This window comes from Mesocricetus auratus, unplaced genomic scaffold (genome assembly GCF_017639785.1).
Source record: "Mesocricetus auratus isolate SY011 unplaced genomic scaffold, BCM_Maur_2.0 Super-Scaffold_100033, whole genome shotgun sequence".
NCBI lineage: Eukaryota > Metazoa > Chordata > Mammalia > Rodentia > Cricetidae > Mesocricetus > Mesocricetus auratus.
In genome coordinates, this window is record NW_024429213.1 from 2548068 (window position 1) to 2569849 (window position 21782).

At 41.7% G+C, this 21782-nt stretch overlaps 1 protein-coding gene across 2 annotated transcripts in view; it reads left to right on the top strand.

Annotated features, from left to right (window-relative positions):
- The window catches only part of Slc9a7 (solute carrier family 9 member A7), a 156313-nt gene extending 134807 nt beyond the window's left edge, over nt 1–21506 (top strand). For both annotated transcript variants that reach the window (XM_005085729.4, XM_013124984.3), the window contains 2 exons: nt 8873–8978; nt 14411–21506. In XM_005085729.4, the coding sequence (XP_005085786.1) occupies nt 8873–8978; nt 14411–14662 (358 nt within the window). In that variant the 3' untranslated portion in view covers nt 14663–21506. The remainder of the gene's footprint in view (nt 1–8872; nt 8979–14410) is intronic.
- The last annotated feature ends 276 nt before the right edge of the window (nt 21507–21782 follow it).

The following is a 21782-nucleotide window of genomic DNA, read 5'->3' on the forward strand; positions in this document are numbered from 1 at the left end:
TCCTTCTTGTCAACAGATTGACTAGTAGCTGTTAGTTTTCCCTCAGTCCTTAGACATCTAGAGAAAGTAGACAACCTTGGATGGGGCGGGGGGGGGGGAGTGTTAGTAGGAAAACATCTTGAGGACAATCCAGGGTAACGTTCTGTTTTTGTTTTTGTTTTTTTTGGGGGGGGAGGAAAGGGTTTATTCATTTTACATTTCCACCTTGCAGTTCATCATCAAAAGAAGGCAGGACAGGAACTCAAGCAGAGCAGGAACCTGGAGAAAGGAGCTGATGCAGAGCCCATGGAGGGCTTCTGCTTACAGACTTGTTCTCCATGGCTTGTTCAGCCTGCTTTCTTTTTTTTTATTAATATTTTTTTTATTTTCCATTTTAAATTTAGATAAGAAACAAGGTTGCTTCACAAGTCAGTACGAGGTCCCTCTCCCTTTCCCTCCCCTCCTCCTGTGCCCTCCCCCCATCCCCCCCCCCGTTATCCCCTCATTCCCCCAGGGAGAGTGAGGCCCTCCATGGGGGTATCCATGGTCTGTCATTTCATATAGGGCAGGGCCTAGACCCTTCCCCAAGAGTTCAGGGTGAGAGTGCACCTCACATTGTTCTATGGGAGTCCAGAGACCGTGTGTATACTTGGGATGGGTACTGATCTGCTGTCCAAGGCTCAATAGATTACCTAGGCCTCCTCACTGACACCCAGATTCAGGGGGTCTTGATCAGTCCCATGCTGGATTCCCAGGCTGATGCCTGGGATTCAAGAGTTAACCTTTGTCTGGTCAGCTGTTTCTGGGGGTTCAACCAGCCCAGTCTTAATCCCTTTGATCATCAGTCCTCCCTCTCTGATACTGGCTTTCTTGAGTTCAGCTCAGTACTTAACTAGCCAGTAAATGAAGTTTCTGTTTCCCAGACTCTCTGGCAATAGGATTGTAGGCTGGCACTCCCCAGATCTATGTCTAAAATCCATATATGAGAGAGTACATGCCATGTTTCTCTTTTTGTGACTGGGTTACCTCACTCAGGATGGTTTCTTCTAGTGTCATCCATTTGCCTGCGAATCTCATGATTCCATTATTTTTTTCTGCTGAATAGTACTCCATTGTGTAGATGTACCACATTTTCTCTATCCATTCTTCGGGTGAGGGACATCTAGGTTGCTTCCAAGTTCTGGCTATTACAAATAAAGCTGCTATGAACATAGTGGAACAGACATCTTTGTTATATGAATGGGCATCTTTTGGATATATGCCTAAGAGTGCAGTTGCTGGGTCTTGTGGTAGGTTTATTCCCATTTTTCTGAGGAATCTCCATACTGCTTTCCAAAGTGGCTGAACCAGTTGGCACTCCCACCAGCAATGGAGGAGTGTCCCCCTTTCACCACATCCTCTCCAGCATAAATTGTCATTGGTGTTTTTGATTTTAGCCATTCTGACAGGAGTGAGATGGTATCTCAGAGTTGCTTTGATTTGCATTTCCCGGATGGCTAAGGATGTTGAGCACTTTCTCAAGTGCCTCTCAGCCATTTTAGACTCCTCTATTGAAAACTCTCTATTTAGTTCTGCAGCCCACTTCTTAATTGGGTCCTTTGCTGTTTTGGAGACTTGCTTCTTGAGTTCTTTGTAAATTTTGGAGATCAACCCTCTGTCAGATGTGGGATTAGTGAATATTTTTTCCCATTCTGTGGGCTGCCTTTTTGTCTTGCTGACTGTGTCCTTTGCCTTACAGAAGCTTCTCAGTTTCAGTAGGTCCCATTTATTAATTGTTGATCTCACTGTCTGTGCTACTGGTGTTATGTTCAGGAAGCTGTCTCCTGTACCAATTCGTTCAAGGGTACCACCCACTTTCTCTTCTAAGAGGTTCAGTGTGGCTGGATTTATGTTGAGGTCTTTGATCCATTTGGACTTAAGTTTTGTGCATGGCGATAAACATGGATTGATCCGCATTTTTCTACATGCCAGTCTCCAATTATGCCAGCACCATTTGTTGAAGATGCTTTCTTTATTCCATTGTATATTTTTAGCTTCTTTGTCAAAGATCAGATGTTCGTACGTGTGTGGGTTAATACCCAGATTTTCAATTCGATTCCATTGGTCTGCCTGTCTATTTTTGTGCCAATACCAAGCTGTTTTCAGGACTATAGCTCTATAATAGAGCTTGAGGTCAGGGATAGTGATGCCTCCGGACGTTGCCTTGTTGAACAGGGTTGTTTTGGCTATCCTGGGTCTTTTGTTTTTCCATACAAAATTGATTATTGTTCTTTCAAGGTCTGTGAAGAATTGTGCTGGGATTTTAATGGGGATAGCATTGAATCTGTAGATTGCTTTTGGCAGGATTGCCATTTTTACTACATTGATCCTACATATCCAAGAGCATGGGAGATCTTTCCATTTTCTGAGGGCTTCTTTAATTTCTTTCTTTAAAGATTCAAAGTTCTTACGATACAGGTCTTTCACTTGTTTGGTTAGCGTTACCCCAAGGTATTTTATGTTGTTTGTGGCAATTGTAAAGGGTGATGTTTCTCTGATTTCTCTTTCAGCCCTTTTATCATCTGTATATAGTAGGGCTACTGACTTTCTTGAGTTGATCTTGTAACCTGCCACTTTGCTGAAGGTGTTAATCAGCTGTAAGAGTTCCCTGGTAGAGTTCTTTGGGTCATTGATGTAAACTATCATATCGTCTGCAAACAGTGAAAGTTTGACTTCTTCCTTCCCAATTTGTATCCCCTTGATCCCCCTTTGTTGTCATATGGCTATAGCTAGGACTTCAAGTACCATGTTGAAAAGGTATGGAGAGAGTGGACAGCCTTGTTTTGTTCCTGATTTTAGAGGAATTGCGTTGAGTTTCTGTCCATTTAGTTTGATGTTGGCTGTTGGTTTACTGTATATGGCTTTTATTATGTTTAAGTATGTCCCTTTTATCCCAGATCTCTCCAAGACCTTTATCATGAAGGGGTGTTGGATTTTGTCAAAGGCTTTTTCAGCATCTAGTGAGATGATCATGTGATTTTTGTTTTTCAGCTTGTTTATATGGTTGATTACGTTGATGGATTTTCGTATGTTGAACCATCCCTGCATCCCTGGGATGAAACCTACTTGATCGTGGTGAATGATTGTTTTGATGTGTTCTTGGATCCGATTTGCCAGTATTTTATTGAGTATTTTTGCATCTATGTTCATGAGGGATATTGGTCTGAAGTTCTCTTTCTTGGTTGTATCTTTGTGTGGCTTGGGGATCAAGGTTATTGAAGCCTCGTAGAAAGAGTTTGGCAAAGACCCTTCTGCTTCTATTGTGTGGAACACTTTGAGAAGAATTGGTATAAGCTGTTCTTTGAATTTGTGGTAGAATTCTGCACTGAGGCCATCTGGACCTGGACTTTTTTTGGTTGGGAGACTTTTGATGACAGCTTCTATTTCCATAGGGGTTATAGGTCTATTTAAATTGCTTATCTGTTCTTGATTTAGTTTTGGCAAATGATAGCTGTCCAGGAAGTCATCCATTTCCTTTAAATTTTCGAATTTTGTGGAGTACAGGTTTTCAAAGTATGACCTAATGATTCTCTGGATTTCCTCAGAGTCTGTTGTTATGTCCCCCTTTTCATTTCTGATTTTGTTAATTTGCGTGTTCACTCTCTGCTGTTTGGTAAGTTTGGACAAAGGTTTGTCTATCTTGTTGATTTTCTCAAAGAACCAACTCTTCGTTGCATTGATTCTTTGTATTGTTTTCCTGGTTTCTACTTTGTTGATTTCAGCCCTCAATTTGATTATTTCCTGGCGTCTACTCCTCCTGGGGGAGTTTGCTTCTCTGTGTTCTAGAGCTTTTAGCTGTGATGTTAATTCTCTGGTATAACTGTTTTCCTGTTTCTTCATGTGAGCACTTAGTGCTATGAACTTCCCCCGTAGCACTGCTTTCAAAGTGTCCCATAGGTTTGGGTATGTTGTGTCTTCATTCTCATTGAATTCGAGGAAGTCTTTAATTTCTTTTTTTATTTCCTCTTTGACCCAGGGGTGGTGCAGTTGAGCATTATTCAATTTCCATGAGTTTGTAGGTTTTCTGCAATTTGTGTTGTTGTTGAATTCTAATTTTAAGGCATCGTGGTCTGATAAGATGCATGGAGTTATTCCAATTTTTTTGTAGCTGCTGAGGTTTGATATGTTGCCAAGTATGTGGTCGATTTTTGAGAAGGTTCCATGTGGTGGTGAGAAGAAGGTATATTCTTTTTTATGTGGATGAAATGTTCTATAGATATCTGTTAATCCCAGTTGGGTCATTACTTCTATTAGACCCTTTGCTTCTTTGTTGAGTTTCTGTCTGGTATTCTTGTCTAGTGGTGAGAGTGGTGTGTTGAAATCTCCCACTATAACTGTGTGGGGCTTTAGATGAGATTTAAGTTCTAATAATGTTTCTTTAACGAATGTGGATGCCTTTGTATTGGGGGCATAGATGTTCAGGATAGACACTTCATCTTGGTGGGTTTCACCTGTGATGAGTATGTAATGACCTCCTTCATCTCTTTTGATTGATTTTATTTTAAAGTCTAGTTTGTTAGATATTAGGATTGCTACCCCTGCTTGTTTCTTGGGTCCATTTGATTGAAAAATTTTTTCCCAACCTTTAACTCTCAAGTAATGTCTGTCTTTGAGGGTGAGGTGTGTTTCTTGTATGCAGCAGAAGGAAGGGTTCTGTCTTCGAATCCATTCTGCTAGTCTGTGTCTTTTTATGGGTGAGTTAAGGCCATTAATATTGAGGGATATTAATGACCATTGATTGCTCATCCTTCTTCGATTTGCGATGGTTGTTGTTGGTGGAATTATGTGTGGAATTTCACCCCTTTGTTCTTTTGGCTGTTGGTAGAGAGGGATTCTCTAATGCTTATGTTTTTCTGGTTGTAGTTAGCTTCCTTGGGTTGGAGTTTTCCTTCCAAAATTTTCTGTAGGGCTGGGTTAGTGGACACATATTGGTTGAATCTAGTTTTGTCATGGAATATCTTGTTTTCTCCGTCTATAGTGATTGAGAGCTTTGCCGGGTATAGTAGTCTGGGCTGGCATCCATGGTCTCTTAGTGTAGGTAGAATATCTATCCAGGACCTTCTGGCTTTCAGAGTTTCCATGGAGAAATCAGGTGTAATTCTGATAGGTCTGCCTTTATATGTTACTTGACCTTTTTCCTTAGCTGCTCTTAATATTCTTTCTTTATTCTGTATGTTTGGGGTCTTGATTATTATGTGGCGAGGGATTTTTTTGTGGTCCACTCTATCTGGTGTTCTGTAGGCTTCTTGTACCTTCATTGGCATGTCTTTCTTAAGGTTGGGAAAGTTTTCTTCTATGATTTTGTTGAATATGCCTTCTGCCCCTTTGAGGTGGATTTCTTCTCCTTCTTCTATACCTATTATTCTTAGGTTTGGTCTTTTCATGGTGTCCCATAATTCCTGGATGTTTTGTGTTAAGGATTTGTTGGATTTAAGGTTTTCTTTGGTTGATAAATCCATTTCTCCTAATGTATCTTCAACACTTGAGATTCTCTCTTCCATCTCTTCTATTCTGTTGGTAATGCTTGTATTGGTAGTGCCTGACTGTTTGTCCAGCTTTTCTATTTTCTGCCTTTCTTCAGATTGTGTTTTTTTTAGTGACTCTATTTCAGTTTTCAACCCTTGCAGCGTTTGCATTGCTTCTTGCAATTTTCTGTTTATCTGTTCGTCCGTTTGTTGCCTTTTATGAATTTTTTGGTTTGTTCTTTCTTCCATTTCTTGCATTTTTTGGTTTGCTTTTTGTTCCATTTCTTGGATTTTGTGCTTTTTTCTTCTTCCATTTCCTGCCTTTTTTGGTTTGTTTCTTCCTCCATTTTTTTCATTTTTTGCTTTGTTTTTTCTACCATTTCTTGCATTTTTTGCTTTGTTTCTTCTTCCATTTCCTGCCTTATTTGGTATGTTTCTTCTTCTAATTCTTGCGTTTTTTGCTTTGCTTTTTCTTCCATTTCTTGCATTTTTTGCTTCATTTCTTCTTCCATTTCGTGCCTTTTTTGGTTTGTTTTTTCTTCCAATTCTTGCATTTTTTGGTTTGTTTTTTCTTCCATTTCTTGCATTTTTTGGTTTGTTTTTTCTTCCATTTCTTTGAGGGATTTTCCAATATCCTCTTTTAGGGCCTCTATCATTTTCATGAAAGTGCTTTTAAGGTCGTTCTCTTCTGCTTCCTTCGCGTTGGAATATTGGGGTCTTGCTGGTGTGGAGTCTCTAGAATCTGGCGGTGTCATATTTGTTTTTCTGTTGCTGACTGTGTTTTTGTATTGTCTCTTTCCCATCTCTTCTTCTAGTGGGTGCAGAAAGAGCCCCTTCCTGGTCTGGGGACCAGAGTTCCCTTTTGGTGGGTGCTAGTAAGTCCAGTAATCTGGTGGTTCTTCTATGCCTTGTCCAAATGCTGGTCCGTGGGTAGAGAAGAAGAACAGGAATCTGGGGCGCTTAGCCTCCTACCTGGTCCCCTGGACCCTATGCTGGGTCCTGTTGTACCTGATCCGGAACTGCTACTCCCCTGGTCTCCCTGGCTCCTGTAGTTTCCTGGTCTCTTTGGTGGGAGAGAAGATCTGGAGTCTGGGGTGCTTGGCTCCCGCCGGGATTGGGAGCTCTGTGCAGTTCCCAGGCGATCTGCAGGCTCTGGAACACAGGCGGGGAAGCTGGCCTGTTTACCTGATGATGCCAGAGGGACAGCTACTTCCCTGTGCGCCCAGCCTTTTCTCCTGTTTTTGTTTTTTAATACCGTAATAGGAGTTCCTGTCTTACCTAATGAACCAAGAGACTGAACAAATATATGAGGGAGAGGGGAGGCTGAAATAATTAAACTATTACAGATGTTTACTGTTAAAAACTTCTAACTAGGCATAATGATGTAAACTCATACATAAGTTCCAGGCCAGTACAGCCTACATAATGAGTTAGAGACCAGCCTGGGCTTCAGGGTGTGAGACCTTGTCTCAGAAGGCAAAAATCAAACAAGCAAACAAAGAAACCATAAGAAACACCCAAAACATTTCCTGATAGACTCTTTAGAAAGAAACACGAGGTTTTTCCAGTCATGAAATAAGGGCAAGTTATTAGGAAATAGTTCAAAAAGAAGAGAAAAATCTTGCATTGTAAAGTAGTTTTATGGCTGAATATGATGATGCATGCTGTTAATCTCAGCACTTGAGAAACAGGCAAGAGAATCAGGAGTTCAAGGCCAGCCTGGACTTCATAAGACCCTGTCTCAAGTTTTTTTCAGGAAATACCCCCCAAAATAATGAATATTTGTACATAGCAAAAACCAAATTGTAGATTTGGAAAATAAATTTGGAGAAGAAAACTTCAAGAATTAGCAAAAATTCAGAGATATTTTGAGAGAAGAGTGTCAGCTCCAGATGGTCCACATCACTTAGCCTCCACACATTTAGTTCTAACTTGAATGGATTTTTCTGGGTTCTAATGGCAGATATGTGCATAAAAGTATATTCTCTAGTGAAAGTGTAAAATCCAGTGTGAAGCTGTACAGCTTTAGAATGGCTTTTATAACTGTGCAACAGTTCATTCTCATGAACTTTATTTTGGTGTGTGATGTTTTTTATTTGCAAGCTCTTTATAATAACGCTTTAAAGTGAGTTTTAAAAAGCAATGAGATAGGAGCTGGAGAGATGGCTCAGAGGTTAAGAGTACTGACTGCTCTTCCAAAGGTCCTGGGTTCAATTCCCAGCAACCATATGATGGCTCACAACCATCTGTAATGAGACCTGGTGCCTTCTTCTGGCCAGCAGGCATACATGTAGGCAGAACACTGTATACATAATAAATAAATAAATCTTTCAAAAAGCAATGAGATAATATTTTAAAATAGAAAATAATAAAATATATGTGATATGAAAGCAGAAGCAGAGACTATTTGGAGGAGGTAGGGAGCCCGCAAAAATAGGATAGGAAGGATGGGGGAAAGGGACAAATAAGAACAAAGTGAAATGACATATATGCGTGAAAATGCCACAGTAAAATACATTACTTTATTAACTTAAAATATAAACATATATTAAGAAACTGTATATACATCTGCATACGTATTCTTAATTGCTCCAGACCTTCACACTTTGAGTCAAAAAGGGCTTGTTTTTGATTTGCCCAAAGCAGAGAACAGAAAGGCAGCTTCTGGCTTGACCCCTTGACGTGGTAGAGATTGAAGCTCTTGCTACCTTGCTAGCTAAAGACAGGAGAGAAAATGACTGGCCTGTAGGGGCCCACATCCTTCCTCGAGCCTGCTCTTAAAGCCAGCAATCACACAGCAGCTTGTTTTGTCTGCAGAGAGCTCCAGCAGAACCCTTGCTTCTGTCTTTTAACAAAGAGTTATTCCATTTTTTAAAAGAGTTAAATAATTTCCAGCTAGAAGCATACCTCAGTGTTATCTTCATAAAGGAACCAAATTAGGTAAGTAAGACATGTACTCAGATGACTTCAGTGTTCTTTTTGCTTGTCTGCTTGCTTGTTTTGTTTGGGTTGATTGTTCAGGGGTTTCATTATTTGAGACAAGCTCATAATGTTATCCAGATTGCCATTAAACTCATTATCCTCCTGCCTCTGCCTCCCAAGTACTGGGATTCCCAGTGTGTACCGTTTTGCTTGACTGAGTCAATTCAATATTCTTTCATTGACTCTTAGAAATCACCGCCCTTAGAGTTACCCATGTGCACTTAGACACCATGGAGGTGTATCTTCATCTCCTGTTCCTATAGCTGTAAGATTACCTGTGTTGTACTGAGAAATTGGGAGGCAGGGACACTTGTGGGTAGAATGTTGGACTCTTTGGGTTTTAAAAATGCATTCTGTTTTGTGCATTTTTTCATTGCAGTAATTTTTCCTTAATTCCTTCTTTAAAGTTACTTGAAGCCCATCCTCACCCACAGTGGTCCCCCATTAACCACCACTCTCCCAGCCTGGTGTGGCTTGCTTGCTCGATGTCTGACCAGTCCCCAGGTGTATGATGTAAGTACTGCATGTAGGGGCTGTGTTCCTGCTCAATGGGTAGTCTCTTCCTTAGGAAAAAACACCACCCTTCAAACTCCAGATTCATAGATGTGGCTCACCTAATAGGATGATCAGAAATTGTGTGTGTGTGTGTGTGTGTGTGTGTGTGTGTGTGTGTGTGTGTGTGTGTTCGTTCATCTGTTTGGCACAGTAACAGGGAAACCTTTTACCAGGGTTATATGCCTTCCCAGTGTGGGCAGCTGTGATTGGGAATCAGAGTGACCAGATTGTAGTTCAAGCCCTCACAGGCTGCTGTAGTTTTTGTAATTGTACCATGGGCCTACTAGTGCCAGCTGGCATGAGCATTAAATAAGGGTCATCAAGACACACCATAAACCACAAAGAAGCACACCAAATTAAGGATTCCTCTGCATGTAGTTTATTTATTGGTTTGGTTAGGTCCTCTCTTCCCATTTTCTGGTCCTAGAAATGGAGTCATCACACGTAGGAAAAGAATGCCCCTGCCACAGATGTCTCAGACTTAGGGCTGAACTTGAATTTCCAATGTGGGTTGCAGGACAGATAGGTAGAGACAGCAAGCAACCATCTACAATCGAAGTAGTAGAAAGAAAGATAGAACTTCCTCCTTCTCCGTCTTTCTTACCATCCCAACGTCTTTGCCCTGAGGAAAAAGAATTTAGATTTGTGTTCAGCCTCCCAGCTTCCAAAGGCTCATTTCATTCTCAGCACAATACAAAGGAGCAAACGCTACAGCAGTACAGTTGGGGAGCATAGAATCTCAGGGATACATGGCCAGAGAGTCTGGGAAACAGAAACTTCATTTAGTGTCTGATCGAAGAAGAGGCAGACTCCCTTGGTTAAGTACTGAGCTGAACTCAAGAAAGCCAGTAACAGAGAGGGAGGACTGATGACCAAAGGGATTAAGACTGGGCTGGTTTAACCCCCAGAAACAGCTGACCTGACAAAGGTTAACTCTTGAATCCCAGGCATCAGCCTGGGAATCCAGTATGGGACTGATCAAGACCCCCTGAATGTGAGTGTCAGTGAGGAGGCATAGGTAATCTATTGAGCCTTGGGCAGTAGATCAGTACCCATCCCGAGTATACACATGGACTTTGGACTCTCATCCAACAATGTGAGATGCACTCTCAGCCTGAACTCTTGGGGAAGGGTCTAGGCCCTGCCCTACATGAAATGACAGACTATGGACACCCCCATGGAGGGCCTCACCCTCCCTGGGGAAATGAGGAGATAATGGGGGGGTTGGGAGAAGGGCATGGGAGGGGAGGGAAAGGGAGAGGGACCTGGAACTGACTTGTGAAGCAACCTTGTTTCTTATCTAAATTTAAACTGAAAAATAAATTTAAAAAAGGAAACAAAATTCTGCATGGACCCCAGACTGATGGCTGAGAGGCCAGAATGGGACTTATCCAGACCCCCTGAATGTGGGTGTCAGTGAGGAGTCCTCGGCAATCTATGGGGCCTCAGGTAGTAGGTCAGTGTTTATCCCTGACATACAAAGGGACTTTGGGAGCCCATTCCACATAGAGGAATGCTCTCTCAGCCTGGACACATGAGAGAGGACCTAGGACCTGCCTGGGATGATATGACAAGCTTGTTTCTAATTTAAATAAAAAAGAAAAGAAAATTCTGGTAACTCGAGCCTACATAATATTCTGACGACTTTAGGGTTTCTTCAGCATCTCAGGAGAAGGAGAACAAATCAAAGAGCCTTCTGATTTTCTGTGCCATTATTAAGTGTATAGCAATGATATATGTTTAATTTGAGATGTAATAAAATAGTTCTCAATAAAAAAAAGAATCTCAGGGATAATGCAGGCTGTACATGGCCCCACCATTGGTAATGGACAAAACTGAGACCCTAAGGCAGGTCTCCAAATAAGTAGTCAGTAATTTGCAGTTGATTTCATCAATGATGAAAAAGCAGAAGGCCAACCAAGGTCTGAGGGAGAAGGGCCCTCAACAGTGGGGTCAGGAAAATTGGTACACATTCAGAAAGGATGCATGACCCAAAGAGATGTCTATACCATTGCTAGCAGATAAGGGCAACCATACCAAAAGACCCAAGATGAAAGGAAGGTTCTTAGATACCATGTTCTTCCTTTGAGAACAAGGATTACAGCATCTGAAACTCAGTGCTGCTGTGCACTGAGAGAGGCCAACAGAAACTAAGCTTCTTACTCCTCCCCCTTAGAGGAAGGTAACTACTGGAAAGGTGACAGAGAGGCCGTCAGTAAGTGCCTGCCATACAAGCACGAGGAACTGAGTTTAGCTCCTTAGCACTCCATAAGAAGCTGGGCATATGATGATTTAGGTCTACAACCTCAACTCTGCAACTCACTAGCATGATGGCCTAATCAGTAATTGAGCTCTAGGTTCAGTGAGAGAACCTGTCTCAAAAGATAAGGTAGAGAGCAACCAAGGAAGACAGTCAATATTGACCTGTGACCTACACCTGCAGGCACATGCACATATGCACACACCCACGTGAACATTCACCTCAAATGCATGAACACAGGTGACAGAACCTCGCAACTGTACAGCAGCTAGCTGGACTGTCTTTTTGGGAGATTGGTTGTGCCATGGAAGAATATAATTGTGCCTCAGTTTTTTCCTCACATGTTCACCTACTGTGAAGGACACAACATCCACACCTCCTTGTCTTAAAGATGCCTGTGCCTCCCAGCATCCCCAGCCCCTCCTCCCACATTCAGGGGGTCTTGAGCAGTCCCATGCTAGATTCGCAGCCTTCAGTCTGGGATTCAAGAGCTCCCCCTTGTCCAGGTCAGCTGTTTCTGGGGGTTAAACCAGCCCGGCCTTAACCCATTTACTCATCAGTCCTCTCTCTTTCTGTCACTGGGTTCCTTGAGGTCAGCTCAGTGTTTACCTGTGGGAGTCTGCCTCTTCTTCCATCAGATTCTCTGGCAGTGAGACTGTAGGCTGGCACTCCCCTGATCCATGTCTAAAATCCATATATGAGAGAGTACATGCCATGTTTCTCTTTTTGTGACTGGGTTACCTCACTCAGGATGGTTTCTTCTAGTGCCATCCATCTGTTCCAGTGTGTTCATACCAGCATTACTTGTAATAGCCAGAACCTGGAAGCAACCTAGATGCCCCTCAACTAAAGAGTGGATAGAGAAAATGTGGTTCATTTACACAATGGAGTACTATTCAGCAGAAAAAAAAACAATGGAATCCTGAAATTTGCAGGCAAATGGATAGCTAGTTTAGGGATATTTTAAATAGTCTGATGATAGTGTAAACTCAGTAAGGTTTTTACAGTAATGGAAACCAAGTATTTCTTTCATCATTTCAAGAGACTACACAAGGTTTGCTCTATGAATAATGTTTGGGCTCTCGGCTCCATACACCCATCCAATCTTTAACTACCAAGACAAGAGCAAGACTTGACACTGACCATTTGGGCTGAGGTTCTTCTGCCCAGAATCTCAGCTACTTCCAGAAATGGTAAGGCCTCCTGTTGAGTGAAAGCAATAAGTATTATCAATTGAGGAACCCAAAGTTGAGTGAGGTAGAGAGGGGCTTCTTGTAGTTAGTGCCCTGTGAGGGTTGCTGACTTGGTGGGTCTCATGGCCATTTGACACCTGTTGTGTGGTTCCCTAGTCATCATCTATAGGATAGTTTTAATGGGTGGAATTTATTTGGAGAACTCTGAGGTGTTCATCCTCTATTATTTACAATAGCCATAACTCATTTATGTCTCAAATATGCCTTGTACACATAGCCTAAAGTTAATTTTATATTTATAATTATTTCATACATGAAACAAAATTTGAACCACGAGACTTGTGGCATCATGTTATATGTCATGATAAAACCTGTTACTTTTATAATTAGTAAAAACTATAAAAAGGTGGAGATAGTACTCAATTTAGACTTGGAATTTTTGTACTAAAGAAGCTCAGCCTGTGTGAATTAAGCACCACTTAGGAAGGCAAGAAGAAATGAAAGAGACATTGTCCTCGGGTGTTTTATCATCAAGATGAGGAGTCCACATACCAGTGGGTGGGGGAGGGTGTACCCATAGCTTTGTGCAGCATGATTGAAGTGGGGTGGATAGTGGAGGCTCTGATGTCTAGAGGACCCAAGACTTTGGATGAGTTTGGAAGGGCTGATGGGAAATGATCAAACAGATATCTGGGGTGTCTTGACATTCTGTTTGTCATTTGAGAAAGCACTTCACAGTATTGGACAGACATGAGTGCAGACAGGAGGAAGGTCATGGTTTTCTTTGCTGTGTTTGTGAAACCCACTGGAGAATGCCAGTTTATCTGAACCACACTGTCTCCTGACTCTCCCCACCATCTGGTAGCTTCAAGTAGTCCTGACTTGTAAAGCCTGCCTTGTTTATTCTTACCTATTTTACTACAACCATTGCCTAGTGTGAAATGCCAATCTGGGCTTTTTTCTGACCCACTGATTTTTTTCTCACATCTCTTAGGTGGTTCAAACTAGGCTTGGTGCAATACAAATTCTAACTTTACTTCCTGTCAACTGGAGAACTTTAGGCACATTCCATGAGTTCTCACAGCATAGGTTTTCTACAGTGACCCCAGTGTTCATAGCATTCATTGGCAGGAAAGCTTATGTGAGGTTTCCAGCAGGTATTTAATAGAGGCTCAATAAAATGCATTCTCCCCATCAGTTAGTCACGTCATCCAGCTGAAGATGTGGAGACAGTAGAGGGAAAACAAAGAAGAAATCCTCCCTGCAGACTTAGGGATAGGGTAGCTTATATATAGACAGGCAGCAGGCCCACTCAGAAAACCTGCTCAAATAGAAGAGAAGCAGAGCCTATATGAAGGGTTTATTCATGCCCTTCCTGGAAACATTATTTCTATGTGTGCGGGGAAGCAGTGAATGAAGCCAGATGCTTTCTTTTTCTTCTCTTAGACACTAACCTGAGCTATCATTCATCTGAAATCTAATCTGCTTCTGGTATTCGAAATTCTTCCTTGATTGAATACACTATAGTTTCTATCCAGTGAGCATACCAAGGGTATATTATGGGCAGGCAAGTTTCATAAAATCCTTTGGTACTTTTTTTAAAAAAAATTTTTAAATATATGTGTATTTGTATATTTTTAATGTATATGCATTTGTGTGCCTGAGTATGTGTATATATATGTACCAAATGTGTGTAGGTACCCACAGAAGAGGGTTTTGACTCCCCTAGGACTGCAATCACAGGCAGTTGTGAATTGCCTAATTTGGGTGCTAGGAATTGGACCTGGGTCCTCTGCAAGAGCAGCAAGTGTTCTTAACTGCTGCCCTGTCTCTGCAGCCCCCCCCCAGATCCTTGGTTTTCTGATATGAGGATTTGGGTTAGGTTGGCCCAGCCCTGGAACATCTCAGGTTCCCCTTTTGTTGGTTGTGCCTTTCAGAACCAAGAGCCGCTGAGAGAAGATGACTCTGATTTCATCCTGACGGAGGGTGACCTCACCTTGACCTATGGAGACAGCACGGTGACTGCAAACGGCTCCTCGAGCTCCTACACAGCCTCCACAAGTCTTGAAGGTGGTCGGAGAGTGAAAACCAGCTCTGAGGAAGTGCTTGAGCGAGACCTGGGAGTGAGCGATCAGAAGGTTTCCAGCCGGGGCACCCCCCTTGTATTTCCACTGCAGGAAAATGCATGACTTCCCCCAAAGTCCTGAAGGATCAGGGAGGCTCTCGTGAGGATGAGAATGGTCAAATGCCCCAGTGTGTTTGAGGTGTGGCATTGACTGGGTTAAACTAATGCTTCTGTTTCATCGGACCTGGAAACTATCGTCACGGAAAACTTAACCCAAGACTCAGATGGTGAAGCTAAAGTGTCTCTAAATTAAGACAAATGCAAACCTATTCCCACTTTCCCACGGTAGTATGCTGTTTCAGAGTTACACAACAATAGCATGCTTGCAATGGTTTCTCACTTCATCTGCCTGCAGCATCTGACTGTGGTGGGGCAGACAAGTGGCTTCAACTCTGTGCTGTAGTGCCAGTCCAGCTGGCTTAAGGAACATCAAGTTGGGAGGACAAGTTAGACAAAAGACAGTGACGAAAGGAAACTGAAATCAGAATGCCAATGGTGCCAGATGCTGGTGTCACACCAGCCAATAGAGCCCCTGGCTCTGAAGACTTAGACAACTGCATCCTCCCGTCAGAGTCCTAGCTGTGCTATCTGTGTTGCTCCTAGACTGAATGTTAGAAAGCGTGGCCATAGGTTGGGCATTAGCTCAGTGCTAGACTGCTAGAGTGCTTGCCTACAATGTACAAGACCCTGGGTTCCATCCCCAGCACTGCAAAAAGTGTGTGCGTGGATTTCCAAGAACATTTCAATATGGGGAAAAGAAGTCTAGTTCCTTCTCTGGAAATCTCTATAAAAGAGTTACTGAAGTGTTTAAAACCAAAGGCAAATCATGTTCTGTTGTTGTTTTTTAATTAATCTGAGGACAGGAGGTATTGAGAAACTGCTGTTGATACCACTGCAACACTCACTTGACATTGGAGGCTATTATGTGAGCCCACTGACAGAAGGTAACTGGTAGTCTGAGGTGTATCTACCACAGGGTTTTAAGATAACATGGATAGGGGCTGGAGAGATGGCTCAGTGGTTAAGAGCACTGGCTGCCCTTCCAGAGGACCCATGTTCAATTCCCAGCACCCACATGGCAGCTCACAACTGTCTATAGCTCCAGGTCCAGGGTAACTGACACCCCCACACCAATGCACATAAAATAAAAATTAAATAAATTGTAAAAAAAGATAACATGGGTATTGCTATTATCTAGGGAAGAGAAAGCAGGAATAAGTGGAAAAAGCCACAGACTATGGTTAGGGGAAAGAGATTTCAATGTAAAAGAAAAACCTGCAATGAAAAAGTAGAACTCTTTATTTTTATTTTACATCTTTAGGACAAAAACGCCAACATGTATAAAATTACTTTCCCATTGATATTCCTATTTTCATCACCTAGAAAATGAAAATCATTTTGATGCTTTTATTTCCATCTGAACTTTTGTTACTAAAAAAATATATATCCAAAGCCCTGGAAATGATTTAGCTTTTCTGCTCTTCCAGGGAAGACAGGGAAGTCCCAAAAAAACAAATCAGACTTCTTAAAACTATTAGATGACTGACATTCTGACCTCTGACCATACTTTCTTTTGTGAAATTTGATAGCTCCAGGAATCAAAGATGACTTATCTCCTTGTGTGTGAGACTTGGTGATGGTCAAGTAACATCCCCTGTAGCAACCTTCTTGTGGTCCAGGACTTGTTGCCATGCTCCACTTATGAGTTCTGAACCTTTTCTTCCAGCCTGACTTGGTTTACTTTCTTCAGCAGTTACCTTGGCATATTTATCTATGTTCAGATATATAGGATCATGTCTGCCTAAGTGTGAAGTAGAAGGTAAAGCAGGGCAAACTGGAGAACTTCTGGACATGCTACGAGGCTTGCTATGTGTGGCCGATGAACCTGCCCAAAGACTGTCAGATCAATTAGAACTTCTCCAGAAGGCACTACAGAGCTGCACATCTCCCGAGCTATAGTGGTCAAAGGTCTTCCTATTTAAAAAGTGTTGCTTTAACCAACTGACTCTTTCTTCATGGGTTGCCTTTTCCTCCAGTCCCAGATGAAAACTGGCTTCTGCAAAGCTGCTTTGCCTGAAAATTCTTTTTATGGTGGTGAAGTGGTACCAGCATCACATGCAGTGGTAAGCAGCTGCTGGAAATGCTGTTCTTTTGATTGTTTCTTTACATTGCTGAATTTGTAGCTCCAGCTTCTTGAAAGTTCACAGTCTTGTAATGAGGTAACTTCTTCACCATTTAAATCTTCTCAGTGTATCTTGTGTGACTTGGTCATCAGTTTTCTTTGTGACATCGTTATCCTCCACTGCTCTCTTGTGTTGTTTTTAAGCTGCTCACTTGAGGCTTTGCAGAGAAGGACCCACATGCTTGCCCAGGTCAGCGCCCCAGTGTGATGATCGCACTGAGGTAACAATTCCTGTGCCATCTGCCATTTCTCTGTGTTTCCTTTTGGGGGAAGAAATTCAGCATTTTCCATTAGAATTTGTTCCTGATGATCAACTTATAACCATTCAAGTGAATAGTTTCTTCTTTGTTCCTGGCTTCTGTTTTGCCCATTCTCTGGGAGCCTATGTTTACATCAGCTCTCCTTGCAGAATTTATAATGGCTGTGGTTGGTTTTCATTCTTTCTGTTCATAGCAAGTTGATGAGGACAGGCCTTTCTATATTCATGCTCTTGTTCCTTTCGTGTCATGGCTGTACTGAGTAGCTTAGCCTGCAACATTAAGTTGTGAATTTTGTACCTCCTCTTTCTCGTTTTTCAGTAGATTCTTGTTCTTGCATCATAAGCCCCTTTCTCCTGAAGTCTAGACTTCTCTCTTGGAGCATTCTAGTTGCTCTCTGAGTTGCTTAGCAGGCCTGCAGAGGGCCCATAGCACTTCCCAGTTTCAAATTCTTTGTTTTCCCATTTTCCTAAACTGCAAGTTTCCTCCTGTGAAGTATAAGTAGCTCACCCAGAGGGTTTAAAATAGAAACCATACTTAATTCTTTCTTTGTCTTTTTACTCTTGCATTCTTCATATAATGAATGAAAACTAAAAGTAGTCAACTCTTGGTCAAGACATGGAACATTTTAGTCAATACTCTCTTCTGTGCATATGTGGTGAGAAAAGCATTTGCCGCTCAGAATAAATTTGATTGAGACATCATTATTTTTGAGGTATATTGAGAGATAATTCTGCTTTCTACCATGTGACCTGGAACTATCCCATTCATCCAGTTTCCAGTCAGGGTACCCGAGAAACAGATTACAGCAATGAAAGTCTTAGAACAGCTGCTGTCATCCAAACATCTTCATCAAGGCAGCACAGGCACCAAAGGAAACAGGAAGGAGCTGTCTGCTCCTGCACTGTAGACTCCCTGTTTACTCAGTGCAGCCAGCTGTGCTCCACAGCAGTCTTAAGACTTAGACAGAACTTGAGACATTGAACTGATGCACACATGCAGTATTAGTGGCTGCATGAGGAACAGAAACAAAGTCATGGAACATAACCCAGTAGAAAATTCTGTCTTCTATAAATTTAGGAATTCATGTGTCTCTTGACAACTGAGTGCTATGCAAAGGGATGTCGTTTTCTTGGTGCAGAGGCTGCTGCACCAGCTTAATATGGACAAGGTTTGAAATGTAAAGTAGTGTTAGAAGTTTTGGTAACACAATTTCTAAAAGATATTTTATAACATGGTATTTTTCTCCTCACTGCATACAAAATAATGCCCACAAGCACTAGGACATCAATAATGACATCACCTATTTAACCAACTTAACATCCTAGTGTTAGCATAGTCCTGTTGTGTTCCTCTTAAAGGGTCTTATAATCTTCATTGTTTTGAAACATGGCATTGATCTTAGCTTGCAAAATGTGGAGACTCACCCTGACTTCTGAGGAGTTCTCAAAGATGAAGCTACCTGTAGAAGTGCTTCCACATTAAAGTGTTGTGCCCAGGTTGCATGAAGAAAATTCAGGGTGCCACAAGACTTAGAAGCTGCCTGCTTCAAAGCCAGCTATCTGGAAACCAGATTGGAATTGCTGAGTAATGGTGAGGTTTGTGTGAGAAAATAATTCAAGTCATCTTTCAAACCTGTTCACTCTGAGTTGAGGGAGATAATATCTCTGAGGACTGGAATCTTCTAGATCAGACATTCTGAATCCAGATTGCATATTACCTTTGTCTGGCTTAGCTATAGAGCACTTCCTAGCATGCCAAGGCCCTGGGTTCTATTCCCAAGCACTAAGATAAAAATGCCAGTTAAAGGTGTGGTACCCTCAAGATCTGGATTCTTCAGCTTCCGGGTAGGGTCTGGCATGTGGGGTTTGTTTGGAAACTTCCAGGATTTCCTGTGTGCAGAAGGGTTGAGAGGCTTTTGGATAAAGCGTATAAGGAGCCCTTTGGAAGCTTAGGTCATTCAAAGGATGTTTGTTTAGTAACTGTTAGTGATCAAAAGAAAACTGATTACAAATGCAGACTAGGCCACCATAAAACTTTCATGCTCATTTTGCAGAATTTAAGGTTGTCTCCCATATGAAAATAGAGACTTGAAGGAGAGAGGAGGGTGACTTGAGGATATGCATAGAAGAATTTCAAACTTAAGTCATCTTTATTCCTACTTGTGGGTGGGGGAGGGAGCTTTTGTCTGAGCTGCTGAGTAGTCCAACACAAAGGCTTCTGGGAAGTTGTCCTTTCAGCTCAATGTGGAATTAAATTAATAGTCCCTTTTGGTGGTCAAACTTTGTCTTGTTAGTCCACATGCCTTTTTCAATGGAGTAAGGGTAGAGCCATTACTGTCAGCAGCATAGGGAAGGTTGTGTTCACTCTGTTGACACAAGTCAGCAGTGGTACAGCTCTGAGATAAGATCAAACCCACTCATTCCTTTTCATAATGCTCCTAGGAACTACCTAGGAAGCCTAAGCTTTCCTGGAAAAGGTATTCTGGCTCTTAAAGAAGGTTGTGTTTCTTCCTAGCAACACCATAGAAAGACCATACCAACTCCAATCATCTAGGGTAGAGTGATAATGATGCCTTGCACCCAAACAAATCATGCTATGTTACCAAATGTCTCATCAGGCAAACAGTAAGGAGCACCCTGGGTTGAATCCTCGAGATCTCCAAATGCCTTGTGATTCCATAGAAAAATAATGTCTCTTTTGAGAGAAAAGAAAAAGTTATCTCATTTTATGTGAGCAATTCCATTTATAGCAAAGACCAGTTCCTTCGAAAACAAATGTCTACTTCACATTGCTCCTCCACAGTATTTCCCTTCCTTGTCTCCAGTAGAAGTGAATGTAATCATGTCAGATACTCAGTGCGAACCATTGGTTCCCCGAGCAGGAACACCACTGAGATCAGAGGACAATGGAGCAAATCATCAGAGATGCAGACCATCCACTGTAACTTCCTCATTCCCGTATGAGATCTAAGAGAACTAAAAGTAGCCCAGAGCTGATGTCAGCATCCATCTAAAATGTCATCTGCAGGGAGGGTTGCTGGGGTGGCAGCTTGCTGACTCTTAAGTTGGGGCAGACCCTCTCCTGTGTGTTAAGTTGAAGTCTTCTCTTGTTTTTTAAGGGAGACTGGTTTGCTGGCATCAGCTTCTGTGTTCTGAGGCAGTAAGTTGAATGAACCTAGTGGCCAAGAGTTTACTTTAGAAACAACATATCTGAATGCTGCTTTTACCTGTTTGATACCTAAAATGACCATACCCCTTTCAAAACCTAGTTTGAACAATCTGTAGAGAAGTATCATAGGAATGAGTGTGCTGATGTCAAACCAAAAAAGCATTCCTTGACAATTCTTTCAAAACAGGACCTAAAGACAAACTTTTTCCTGCTTTCATAAACATTTGTCAAATTATCACCAAGTGCTGGAAAATTATAAAGAGCAAAATTAAAGTTTGTAATGTTCATTTTATTTTCTTAAGCAGGGTATGTTATAACTGTGGCCACTGAAGCCTTGGGGAGCACTAAAAGGAGGGTCTCTCTGTTGTGCTGCTTTTTGAAATGGCCTAAAGTGGGTGTGAAAACACACAGCACAGGCCATCATCTTCTCACACCACCATTAAAAGGGCAGAAGAGAATGTCTTAAGGTCCTGGTCAGCCTTCAACTTTTGGCCAATGGAAAATTTGTCTCGCTGTATATGCTGAAGAAACTGACTGAAAAAGAAGCGAATAGCACAAAGCATTGCAGGTTCACTGTTGAAAGCACCTTCAGAAAGTGACATCCTGGTGATCATGGCTAGGTACCTGCAGGGAGTTTGGGGCTGCTTAAGTTATGACGGTTCTACTTGCAAGCCTTGGAGGAACAGACGATGCTTTCAAGTTTTATGGGTATTCAATGTGTGGATGTAAAAGTTAGTACTGAAAGCACTTATTTAAAGTATAACCTCACAGTAGGGTCATTTCTTCCTAGGTTTTTTTTTCTTTTTTAACATGATCCACTTGATCCTTCTTTTGGCATGTTTTACTATTCCCACTAAGATAATGAAATGTGAAGACCATGAAGATTCACTGACTACCTGGAAAGCAAGTTTTGAAGCAGAATAGGGAGAATTTAACATGCAATGTTGGGACTTTCTGGTGACCATTTTATAGAGAGCCAACAGTATATTTGGGGAGAATTTTATAGAAAAGACATCAAAATGTGTTTTAACTGTGAAAATTAAAGACTTGGAATTATCTTCAACCTTTATGTGCAATAAGGAAAACAGCAGTAGGAACCCTAAAGTGCGCCCCCCTCCTCCCCCGTCTTCCCCCTCCCTCACCTTTTACTTAATGTTCGCCTTTGGGTAGCTGTTTAGATTGCTATTGTAAAGCTAGCCTCGTGGTTTCCTGTCCTTTACTAATATTTAACATGTTTTTCTCAAAGCTTTTTTTTTTTTTTTTACAAAACTCAAAATAAAAAGATTAACTGGCTGGGATAATGGTGTTTTTTTTCAGAGTCCGCTCTGGTATGTGTATCCAGTGTGATCTTATTTACAGCATGTTTCGTTTGCTCACTGAGAACTTACTTCTTTTTTTTAGAACTGTTTCTCTCCAGGGGAATTTGTTCAAACTATAGTTGGCAAGATATCCTTGGCCCCTTAGCAAATCTAGCCTGCAGCCTGTGTTTGTAAATGAAGTTTTATTGGCATCCATTACACTAATTGCTTGGCATGCTATCTGGAGTTTCTGTATGCTACAGTGACAGAGCTGAG